This window comes from Empidonax traillii, unplaced genomic scaffold (assembly GCF_003031625.1).
Source record: "Empidonax traillii isolate 1590-97213 ecotype Southwest subspecies unplaced genomic scaffold, ASM303162v1 scaffold273:size739602, whole genome shotgun sequence".
NCBI classification, from domain to species: domain Eukaryota; kingdom Metazoa; phylum Chordata; class Aves; order Passeriformes; family Tyrannidae; genus Empidonax; species Empidonax traillii.
In genome coordinates this window covers 364,466-377,165 of record NW_020955466.1, presented here as the reverse complement: position 1 = coordinate 377,165, position 12,700 = coordinate 364,466, and the positions used below count along the sequence as shown (strand labels likewise).

At 42.2% G+C, this 12,700-nt stretch overlaps 1 protein-coding gene across 1 annotated transcript in view; it reads right to left on the bottom strand.

Moving 5' to 3' along the window:
- SLC6A2 (solute carrier family 6 member 2) overlaps positions 1–11,664 on the bottom strand; it is a 57,001-nt gene extending 45,337 nt beyond the window's left edge. The window contains exon 1 of the mRNA XM_027889869.1: positions 11,294–11,664. Within this exon, the coding sequence (XP_027745670.1) occupies positions 11,294–11,600 (307 nt within the window). The 5' untranslated portion in view covers positions 11,601–11,664. The remainder of the gene's footprint in view (positions 1–11,293) is intronic.
- Positions 11,665–12,700: the final 1,036 nt, after the last annotated feature.

Sequence of the window (12,700 nt, the reverse complement as noted above, 5' to 3'; positions counted from 1 at the left end):
GAAGAGTCAAGAAAGAGTAACTGGTGCCAGCTGTACTCCCACAACCACCACTTTCAAAAGTTGAAAAATGATGGAGTAGGCCCTAGAATACTTGAAAACGTATGATCAGCTAGTCCAATCCTTTTATTTGCCTGCTGGCTTTTAGTCTGGAATTTACTTTGTATTTTCCCAGGTTTTCTCTTTAGCCTTGAAAGCTAGAAAGAGTCTTGCCTAATAATTTGTCCCTATGAAACTGTGAGAGTAAAAGGCACTTCTTAAAATAGTACTTTCTTTTATTGCTTGAGCCCGACATAGGAGAATGCTGAGGTCACAGTCTAACTCTCACAGAGTAAATCCATTTTTTGTAATAATGACCATCATCTATGTAATCCTGACAGTTTGCTTATTAGGGAAAGTACTGAGCTATTGTACTGAGTGAAGATCAGTTATTCCTCAGTGGAAGTCTTCTATATCAGTTTAGTCTGAGCAGTTTTTTATTACTTTACTCTGTTTTTCTTCTCACATAATTCTTAGTCTGGAAATTCTGTCTACTTAGGAGTCCTTAAGAGAGAGACATCTGTTATTTGGGTTTAAATCCTGGCTCTGGTGACGTCAATGGAAAAAAATCACCCATTGACTTCAGCTGGGTCAGGATTTCTCCCCTGTGGTTTGCAAATCTATTGATTTTAACTAAGGCTGTAGAGCCATACATAAATGAGAAACAAACTGCATACGAGGAGCAAATGATCAAACCCTTCCCCAAAATAAAGTCCTGGACTGTCTTTGATCTCACCAACACCTGCCTCATAATCTCACTGACACATCTGCATTTCTCTTTAGAAAAGAGACAAAGCACAACACAAGATATTCCTTAATTTTGTGATAAACTGTAGAAAGAAGATGTTTGTGTACAACTGTAATCACTCCTCAGCTGAGAGCATGAGCTCTTGAGTTTCTTTCTAGCATCAGTCTTACTGGCCACCAGAAGACAGACACAGTCCTTCATGCTGATGAAGATTCACGTAGCAAAGACACTTTTGAGTAGCTTCTAAGCTGTGAACTTGATGTTTTGGTAACATTTGGCATTGAACTTTCTAATATCATAGTAAACCAAACATACTTAATTGTGAAATTATTGTGTTCTGAAATGATGCCTCTGCCAAGAAGAAAAGGTGCTGAGGCCAGCTGGAAACGATACTACCTGTGTCATTCCTTGGGGGAAGAGAATGTATTGCCATTTTAATGTTGCACTCATTTAAAAAAAGGTGTGTTCAGGGAGCAAAATCTTATTATCGATGGATTGTCTCCTTGCTGTCATTGTGGCCATGCTGACAAGTGAGGTCATTCATGGGAATTAGGCACCACTAAAAGTTGCCACTCCTGTAATATCCTAATAGATGAAATGAATCAGGAAATGCCAGAAAGGTCTCTTTGGGAATTATCATTGCTTTTATGGGGCAGCTCTGTATTTAAAAGTCATGAGCCACCCTGTCAGGTCCTCCAGAAATTCTTTTTTCCTATAAATGCAGTAGGTTGCTGTGACATTAATTATCAGGTTAAGATCTCCCAAGATCTATAAGGATCCACTGCTCCACCTTGTGGTCTGAAGAACGGTTTCTGTTATTCTACTTTGTAGAGAGGTGTGCCAGAAAAAGTCCAGCCTCTTCCCCTTTTTTATATTTAACTGGAATTTGACTAGAATCTCCCCCTTTTCCCTGAGATATGAATCTAAAGGGCAAGTAACTAGCTGTCACCTTTGGCATGCTTCAGAATAGGCATTTCAAGAGGTCTTTCATTACAGAAGAGAAAAGGAGAAAGAGAAATAGAAGTTAAATCACTGAAGAGTGCTCTGCACACTCACATAGTTCAGGAGGTGCAGAAGAAATTAAAAATAGCTATCAAAAAATAAGACGTGCAATTCTCAGCTGCTTTTTTCAGTATGTGCACTGGGCTCAAGGAAACAGCTTGTTTGAGTGGTCAGGGAGGCAGGCAGAGAGTGTGCATTCTTCCATGCTGCCTGTGGGCCAGAAAATCAGCTCATTGCCACAGTTCTGCCATCTTCAGTAAAGATGAATGCTGTGCAATTGCCCAGCCACAATCCCTCCTCTGCATCAGTGACAAAAATGCTGTTTGTCAAACCAGCAAGAAATGGCACCCAGTGCTTGGAAATCATTCAGTAGTTTTCTCCAGTTCTGAAATAAAGGCTGTAAAACAGTAATGCTCTTCTGCTGTTGAAATCACAACTCCTGTGTCCTTCAGTGGGGTGAGATCAAACCAGTACTGCTCTTCAAATGCTGGGTTTGTTCTAGGGAAGCAGCTTATAACAAAGCATTCCAAGAAAGGCTTTATGCTTGTGTAGTTTAACGCCATTGGTCTAGGAGTGATGGATCCTATTTTGGACACTTAAGTTAGCATATATTCTTAGACAATTATAATAGCCAAACAATAGAAACCAGTTAATACCTACATTAAGAGCACAGCTTCTGCAATCACTTGTGCTTTTGCAAGTGAGTGGTTGTGTGCATAAAGCCTTAAGGAGTAGGAGCACTAGAAAAATTACCTTCTTCTATAAAAAGACTTATTGTATAATAAGGGCAGCTTCCCTTACTACATACCAGCAATCAGAACGCTCGTCATAAAAAAAACATTTATAGACTGACAACAGACAACTGACTGCACAATCCTGGCTGAATTTTGTTTAGTAATATGTTATCATGGAATTCCATGCACTGGAAAGTTGGTAGTGTGCTTTGGGTGAGTGTGAGGAAGTATGTGGCTTACATAGCCAGACCTCCCTGCTGACAGTTCTTGCTTCTGAATGGAAGGCCCTGGTTCCCAAAGTGCTGTACTGTGGCTGTCACCCTTGTCATGCTTCAGGAGAGATTGCAAAACTTGTTCAGATATAGAATAGGGGAAAGCAGAAGGAATAAGACAAAGGATAGCTTTGATAAGTAGTTAAGAGGTTCTTTCCTATGGTGTTCTTGAAGAATATGTTGCAAGGCAAGGAACTTAACTGTTTCCCTTCCATTTCTCCCATCTCCTTTCCCCTTCTTTTTCAATTAAAGGTTTCAAAACCTTTAAAATTAGGTATGTTGAATCTATACAGAAGTTAAGATGCTGAATTATGCTATAGGTATCTCTCCAGAATTTCCAGGAGAACAGGGATTATTCAGCAGTACTGAGGATCTGGGCACTTTTGGTGCTGATTTCTTGAAGGACTCATATATCCATCTTTAGAAAGTCAAGTTTTGAATGTCAATAAAGCCTTTGTTTGAAACTATTCTAACTTGTCACCAGTATATAAGATCTGCACAATCAGGATGAAATCTTGCCGTTAAAGGTTCAAGACTTAACTTGAAGGCAGAGAGAAGGAAAGGGGAAGATTAAGGCATTGTAGTTGGAGAAAGGAATTACAGGTTATCAAGACATGGGTAATAGCCTACTAACAGGAATCCTTTGTCTTCAAATGCCCTGAGAAAGGAAAACTGAAGGTTTATAATCAGTGTGATGTTCCTGGATTCTTTACATACTCTTCACTGAAACTGGACTGGGACAGTGGACTTGTCCTGAATAAAACTTATTTCTTAAACAACTTTAATAGTAGTGATGACTATAATAATAATAATAACAACAGCAACAATAATATATTTTCTTGTTGTCACATTTCAAGTCAAGAAGTTGAGATTCAGTTGTGAGATTTCAGGGACCTAGACGCTTGGACCTAGGTAATCTTTAAGGTCCCTTCCAACCCAAATCATTCTGTGATTCTACATGTACAGAGAGAACTGAAAGTACTAACAGCAAGGTAGTAGTGAAAGACCTAGAAATGTTTTACAAAGACACACCATTCAGATTTGTCTCTCACCTTCTGAATTACAATATTTTAATATATCCCTAAGTACAGAATTTCTTTCGTTATGGTTTATTATTTTGCAGCGCTGCTGAGAGCAGTTAGGTACAACATCATCTAATAACTACATTTAATGATGCCAATGTATGTAAATGCTATGGAGTTTACAGGGCAAACTGATACCAGACAGCCATGCAGTTCTCAACCATTTAATCAGTTGGTTAACCTAGGAAAAAGGCTTTACAATGGGAGTTGCTGATTTGCTTACCATTAGACATAGCAAAAATGACGGCATGAGCTATTTGATGTTGCTCCTTGGAATTGCTCAAAATTCTTTAAACCATTCATTTCCATTTTAAATCACAGCAGGACGTTCAGTAATTTATGGAGTGGTTTTAATCATCGTTTCCCTCACAGCATATCTAAACATTCACTAAAGCTGTATGTTCCCTCTGATCTTACGAGTAAGTAGTTGTATTAACATTCTGTTTCATATTTCGTGTTTCTCTTCTAAGTATGGGGAGGAAGTATCTGCCCTGAAATAACATCTTTAGACTGCTGGAGCTGTATTCACATACTCACTAAACTGACAGATAGATTTGTGGTATTTTGCCAAATGATGAAAGGGAAATTCTGCCCCAAAACCCTATAGGCTGTGTCTCAGTCTCTTTAGAGATATTTTAGTTTCTATAGTGAAGAAGAGCTGTTGGCTGCTACACTCCTAATGCGGCCTTTCTATTTTCCATGCTCCCAGCAAATTTAATAAAGAGCTTAAGAAGATGTGAGTGAGAAAGCAGACTAGAAACACAGGAAACTTAAGTGCCTGCTATTTCAGCTTGAACGAGTATCCAAAACCAGGATCCCAAGCCAAACTGTAAGAAATTTCTGTGTTTGTTTTAATAGGAGTTAATACGAGCATTGAAGGCTTCCTAATGGGACTTGCAGAATTTACTTGTGCAGGAATGGCTTTCTAGGGCTATTTTAGAACTTCAGCTCCCTGGAAGAATTGAGAAGGGCGTACAGGAACAAAGAGTGGTTAGGGAGGGAGGAGGGGGATGGAAAGACTGTTAGCAGAGATTTTAAATTTCCAAACAACAGACTTAGGTTTACTGCTTGATGCCTTTTCTACCTTTTAGTTTAGAATAAAGTGCATAAAGTGGTAATCAAAACGTGCATCCACTATACTTAGAGGTATCTTTGCTTTTGTCAGAACAGCTCATTTGGTTCACATCAGCTCCTTTATTGACAGGAAAGCTGGAAAACAAGTTTTGGTGACTTATTGGAGCACCCCTTAAATCATTTCTGAGTACTTGCCCTGCTGCAATCACAGGATGCTCCTCTTAAGGTGTAACATCAAGCTAAATACTATGGTCTTGTCTAGAACCTTTCTATGCTGGTGTATCTCTAGAACCTTTGTAAAATTTTCAATCTAAGGCTGCTAGATTTGTTCAGAGGCACATAACTTCTCTGCTCAACCAGGTATTTAGCTGATAGTCTACACAGTGTGACACTTATCCACTATTTCATGGTATTATACCTCAGAGTCAGAAAAAAGAATTTCAGAATTGATGAAAGATTTGGGTGAGAAAGATTCAGTTCTTCCTTCTCAGCTATCCCTCATGTTTCATATGTAGTAGGTGTGTGACAGAGTACCTTATAAACCTGCAGACATTACTGTTCTGAAGATGTATTTAGTGGAGCCAATAAGACATGTAGAGCAGAACAGGGAATTTCAGAGAAACATCTGGCAACTGGCATGTGAACCTCAGTGCTGATGAGCCTTGGTGAACCTATGAGCTTTGTATGCACCAGGTGACTGGTGGCTGATTAAGGAAAGGAAAGAGAAGAGATGAAGTGGGAAAGGGAACACGTGTGAGCTGGGCACTGAATCCGGCCCTGGGGAGGGAGGTACTGCCACAGCACACAACTGAGCGTTGTCCATAACATCACAGAACCCTGGGAACCCAGAGCTCCTGGCCACCCTGAGGAGATCAGCATAACAGTTTAACCCATCTGAGGTCACTGGTTTGATGGGCTAATGGGAATTGAAACCCCCTTATTAAGAAATCAAGATCTCTAGATTTGCATCTAAGCTTTGATTGACTGATGAGTCAAACTCTTGGCGTAGGCTTTGCAGTGAGATTACTTCAAAGTTGATTTATTATTATTATCATCATCAATGCTATTTTGGAATATAAACTCTGATATTGCAAGGAAAAGGTCATCCACCTTCAAACTGTAAAGTGCCAGGTTATTTTCTTTCCCAAAATAATGATTAAAATTGGTGGCAGACACTTGGCAAACTGAGGAGGCAGAGCACAGTTGAAAGACAAGGTGGTCAGCACCACAGCTTTTGGTGAAGCAGTGACGTAACCAGGGTCCCATCCCTGTGGGAGGTGACAGATTCACTGATATCATTCTCAGTGCATAACAGCTCTTGGCTCCTGACTTTGTGCTGGCCCTGCTTGGAAATATTCAGATTTGGCTGTATGCTGCCTTTGGTACCTGTGCTGTGGATTGCTCAGTCCTGCATTACAGTTTCTGAAAGTGTGAATAGGAAAGGGAGCATTAGAATAAATTTTTAGATACTTCTAAAGTGTATTGATTGCTGGCAAACAATAGCAAACAATTTCTTCTGGAAATACCATTGCCTAAAAATACTTAAAAATAATGCTGCAGAGGAGATTAAAAGTGTGTATCATGATAGCTAGAATACTGTTAAAATATTTATCTGCAGCTATTCTTAAATTCATTAAAAACTTAATCTGATTCTTATGATGCAGTAAGTCTCCAGTGACTAATCCAACAATTACATGCTTCCTAATGAGTAGTCTGAACATCACTGACCTTGCAAATTCTTTGGCTCATAAAAACGTACTTTATATTGGTCAATTCTTTTTCCTCAAATTTCAGTGGCAAATATCAATTTTGCCTATGACTATGCAGGAAAAGGAAACAAAAATGAACATTAATACCTAAAGTATCTTGTACAAAAACTACAATAGCTTTGTTAACTAAGACTGAGCCTCATCCTCCCCCACTGTGAGCACATCAGTTAATAATAGTAGGCATTACTCAACTTCATTTGGCATCAGTAAAATTTTAGATGTAATCCAAATATCAGGGTAAATCTTTCCCTAAGTTGATGAGAGTATAACTTTAATAGTAGTCTTATTCTTTAATTCACCATAGCCTCTTACACAGCTGGGAAGAAATTAAAAGGTTGGAAGTGTTACAAAGAATTCTTTTTAATATATTGATGTTGACCACTTAGAGAGTTATACAGCTAAGGAGTCTCTTTTGCCAGAAATGAGTTATAGTGAGGGTACAGCAGCTGTGAGCCGAGCCAGTAGAAATGACCATAGTTGATAATTTCTTCAGTGACATGCCCTGTTCCTTGAAACTCTCACAAATGCACTGCACAAGAAGTATTCGATTTGCTGCCAACAGTGCTTTTCCTTGGTGCTATGAGAAACAGTCAAATACATGTAAGTCGTGGTGTTTGTTGATCAGCCAGACTGACAAGGTGATGCTTGAGAATTCCCCCTTTTGGAGTGTTGTCTGATCTGCTTAATGGGAGCTAGCAGATTTTTCCCATCTCTACAGAACCGGCCTGTCACCTGATAAATAGTTTAGAGCACATAGTGGACACATCCTGCTTCCAAGAAGTCTTGGTGAGTGCAAGATCTCATCCAGTCTGTTCATATTAATCTGTCCTGTAAGGTTTCGGTGCCTGTTTCATACTACAATACAGCCACTGGATCTGTCTCTACCCTTGTAAGGCAGGCAAGTCCTATGAAAGTAGGTAACAGAGATATAAAATTAAAGGCTTTTTAGATCTTACTAGAGATTGGGGATTTTCTTTTTTTTTTAATAACAGAAGAATTATTCCAAAAATTACAGTTGTTCACAGAAGGGTTACATTCTGCCATCTATCTTTGTGCAGAAGTCCCATCGGGGTCTCTCTGCAGGCTACTCCCAAAACACAGATGTTTCTGGCTGTTCATTCAGTGTTTTAATTCTGCTGGACGCTTCTTACTCTCAAGCTATTTGTTACTGGAACCTTTTTAAAATATGTTTCTTTTTGTTGACAGTGCTGTCTCCAAAGTTATCTAACATAAAAGGTCTGATAGCAGCCACTGGGGGGTGTATGCCTTGAGTAAGCGAAACTCACTGAAGTAAACTTTCTTGTATGAGGGAACTTCCAGATCTAACCCAAAAGCCTCTATGTCTGTTTTTGTTTGGTTTTTTTTTTTTTTGTTGTTTTGTTTTTTTTTTCTAGGAACTTTCCCTAGAGTTTGCTAAAGAAAGAATCTCAAGGACTTGCCTAGGAAAAAAGAGAGAGTGTATATGTACCCATGTCCTTGTAAAATTCAACTTTGAATGAGGGAATAGAGTGTGTATTTATACTTTCCTTCTAAGTTCTTGTAAGTTCTCATGCTTTATTGAGAGCCACCTATTTTTACGAGCATGGAAAGGCCCTTAATTTGTCAGCAGACAAATTAATCATAGCCAACCTTAGGAACATAGCAGTCCATATGTCACCCACCTCACTTTTTTCATATGAAAAGGGAGATGCCATTTTCCACCACTTCCATGTGTTTGACGGTTTTTGACTTCTCAGAACATCTGCAGAACCCCTGCGAGTGTAGCTTTTGGTAGGGTTACAGAATTTCTTTTTGTTAGATGGCACAAGCTATGTTGTCCTGGGATTTAGGGCACTGCCCCACGCTTCCATTTCACTGCGTATTTTGTATCAGTCTGTTGAAGATATACAAGTTCAAAACCCGCAATTGACTGTTTAAAGTCAGCTCTAGTTAAATCGTCCCTGAGGCTGAGTAATTGCTGAGGCTTTCAGAATAAAAAGAAACTGAGGGAGCAAGAGGAGAGGAAAACCCTTTACCTTCCCCTGATTTACTTTATACATACCATCCAATTCAAGTTTAATCTGTTGTGTTGGTTTTTCCTGTATCTAGTAGTGCCTTACAAATATCAAAAGGTAAACTGTAATCCTATTATGAGCATCTTGTACATTCTTTTTTAAAGGATAAGTCTGGAATATGCTATACAAGCACAGAAACACCTTCTGAATTTATCCCTTTAGTTTGCTCGACAGTCCAGAAAAAATGACAAAGATAATGAAATGAAATCTTTTGCATGTCTATATCCATGTACCTTGATAATATCATCTGTATGGGGATACGTAGCGATAATATGGAACCCCCTGTATTATCCTTTGAGGCAGCAAAAGTTGAGCTAGTGCTACAAAGTTCCCTTCTGCAATAGCAGTGTGGGGGAAAATAAATAAATGAATGTGTTTATATATATTTATATATTTTCATATTTATATATTTAAGAATATCTGTGATTTATGACTGAAAAGATATCAAAATAATCTGGTGATATCCCATAGCTCGGCCCATTGCCTGATGTTCTATGGTCTTCTAGGAAAATCTACCCATACAGCAAACAAGCTCCTAAACTCAGTTTGAAAGAAAGAAGGGGACTGAGCTAGCTTGAAATTCAGTAAAGTACTTTTAGAGCCTGAATCTCTAACAAGAGTTTCTATCAACCAAAACTGACATGTATGTCCAGTGTGAGAGGCAATGGATGGAAAATTTTTAAGACACCGCAGTGTTTGATCTCTGTATCAGTAAACAGTTCTCAGTCATTCTGTAGACTATGACAGCACAGGGCCTCTCTACCTTTGCTTGCAAGGGTCTGGTTTTACTTTGATGATATTGAAGAATTGGTGCAAACTTTTCACTGAAAGGTGGCTCTTGTAGCTGTGTCAGCTTTCTCTCCACTGCCATTTGGAAGTATTTGAATCAGAAGATGTTAAGGAAGACTCAAGTTTCTGCAGCTGAACTGTCATGGAATAATACATGGCAATTAAACAAAATGCAAGAGACTTGCAGACTGTTACCTCCTGTGATTGAGCTGGCAATAAATTATAAAGGAAGTAGGTTAGGAAACTTAGTGACCCAAGAGACAACAGAAAAGAGTTCAGGCACTCTGTGTGTCACCTTGTGCAGTGTGAGATAGGGGAATGTATCTGTTTTCCTAAAAATTGCCAGATGACCTGGAGATCTGGAAATGGTGCATATGTACTGAGTGGTATGAATGATGCTGCTGCCACACCTGCATCTGACACCGTGGAAGCCTGCTGGGTTCATGATGCATTGTGCTGCTACTGTGTGAGTGGCTAGAGCTATTTTTGGACATAACGAAATAAGGATGGAGGTTATTTTTCACTACTAACTACTTTCTTCAGCCTGTCTGGGTGGTGAGCAGAGAGATTTTCTGACTCCTCTCAGAACTTTTGGAGGTACTAAACTTGACTGAGTGTTTCAGTAACAGTAGAATCCTGATAAGGACAAGTATAATTCCATGTTATTTGATAGGGATTTTCCCATCCATCCTGCGTTCCTCTTTTCACAGGAAGCAAGTATTTTATGCCACAACTGACCCATTAGCCTTTATCACCAGGCAACCACATCATCACTATATACATACATAACTATCTCACAGAACGTGCTTTCTGTTTATCAGTTCTTCTGTCTGCATCGTTCACCGTTCACACAAATAGTCCTCCATCTGCTAGGCAGGGTCTGTTCTTCCTATGTGTGATTTGAAAGCACCCCAGGCACCTGCCCGGCTTGCAGATGGTGTTACTCCATGACAGTCTGGAGTCATCACTGACAACACAGCGTATTTCAGGGAGATGAAAGGGGATGATGGAGTTAAGGTCTCACTGAAGACAATCTGAGCCAACAGTAGTTGTTGTGTGTAATTTTTTGTTGTTGTCATTGCCAAACTGTGCAGGAGGGGAGGTTTTGTTTGAATCAAGTCTCCTACCTACTTTGGAGGGGGGGGGGAGAACACAGAACGGAGGGCAGAAATCCCGATTCCCCATTAAAACTACCCCCACGAAACCTTTCAGTGGTCCAGCGCTAGCTCTTCTAGATGCTGTTTTTCTGCTTGTTTTTTGTTTGGGATTTTTTTTTAGGTTGGTTTTTTTTTCTTTCCCCTTTTGGTGCTATTTTTTTGCGAACGAAAAAAAAGTGTTAAACAGGCTGAAGAGGCAGCAGAAGGGAAATACGCCCGTGCTCAAAACTTAAGTTAAACTTCGAGGGGTTTGCGAGCAATCCTTCCCGCGAGTGGGGGAGAGGGTTGAGCGGCGCCCCGAGCGGTCCCGGGGCCGGGTCCCCGCCGGCCGGGAGGCGAAGGGAGGAGCGGGGAGCGCTGGGGCAAGTGCTGCCGCTCCTCCCTTCGCCCTCCGGCACCGCGCCCGGGCACCGCGGGGTTGAGCCTCGGCTTTCTCCCAGAAACTCCGGGAAGAAGACAGAGGGGGATGCTGCCCTTGCGGCGGTGCGGCGCGCCGGGGTGTGGGGGTCGAGGGGGAAAACAAAAAAAAAAAAAAAAAAAGAAAGAAAGAAAAGACCTCGCAAGCGCTGCTCTTACCCCCTCCATTTTTGTAGCAGAGGTATGGAAATCGCCAGACGTTGGCCAGGTCCACGGCGAAGCCGATGACGGAGAGGAGGAAGTCGATCTTCTTGCCCCAGGTCTCCCTGTCCTGGGCGCCGTATCGCGGCGCGGGGGCGGCGGGCAGGAGGCTGCTGCTGGTGTACTGCACCCCGTTGTGCTCCTTCACCAGGATCAGCTCCACGTCCTTCTTCGGGGGCGGCGGCCCCGCGCGATCCGGCAAGGGGGCCACCACCGACACTTTGCGCTCGGGCTGGACCTGTTTGTTCATCCTCGCCTTAAACATCCAGGGAGGGAGAGAGCGGGGCTGAGGAGGGGGCGCAGATAACGGAAGTGCGCTCCCCGCTGGAGGCGACTCCGCGCTCAGCCCGGCGGTGTCAGCGCGGCGGGAGCGAGGCACGGCCGTAATAAGAGCCATGCAAATGAGGCGGGAGAAGGGGGGACCGGGGCGCCCCCGGGGAGCGGGGCTGCCCGCGCCCTTCCTCCGCCGGGGAGCGGCGGAGCCGCGCCCGCACCTGGGGCGGCACCCGCAGCTCCTGCCCCGCACCGGTGCCAGCCGGGTTGGACGGTTCGGGTTCGTCCCGCCGCGGACTGCGGAGCGGCTCCTGCCCGCCGGCCAAAACACGCATCCCCGGGCAGGCGAGCTGGAAGTGCCGCTAGCAGGCAACAGGTAGAGAGCTTGTTTGGATCGCCCGCTTCCCTCCTTTCCCGGCTGCGCTGCGGTGCAGCGGCTCTCCCCTGTCCGCTAGCGTGGCTTAGTTAAACAGCAGAATTTGGCTTTTGGTATCAGAATGCGGTAGGGTGCAGGCTGACCGGCAGAGCTGGGCACTGCTAGTGCTCCTACACCAGAACTGATGGATGCCCAGCTTTTTCTGTCATGGCAAGCGTAAGGCTGGTAGAATTCAGTTGTCAGGTTGAGGTATTTGCGGGGCATTAACTATTTGCCACTATTCCAAATGGAATGTGAGCCTTTGACATGTAAACAATTATCTGGCAGAGCAGTGATTGGTGCCAAAAGTTGGCAAAATGCAGCTGCAGAAAGAGGTTTTCAGGAACTCTTCTTGTTACAGCTGTGAACTCTACATTCAGTGTCAGTTAAGGGAATAAAATTTGAACACAAAAGGCAGAAACTGGCTTCTTCTCCCCAACACTAAGCAGCTTCCCTTCTGTCTGGCATCAGTGAGAACAGGTCAGACTGCAGAGTATTCTCAGAGGTGTTACAGCCTATCATTCTTTTTCACTCTGCTAGGACTGATAATGCAGTGTTGTAATATATATAAAGAGGCACTAATCAGAGTTCACAAGGAATATGAGACTTCTCTGCAAACTTGTAATATTAAAAAGAATCCCACCTCAGAGTTAAAGTTCACTTATTGGCATCCTCCC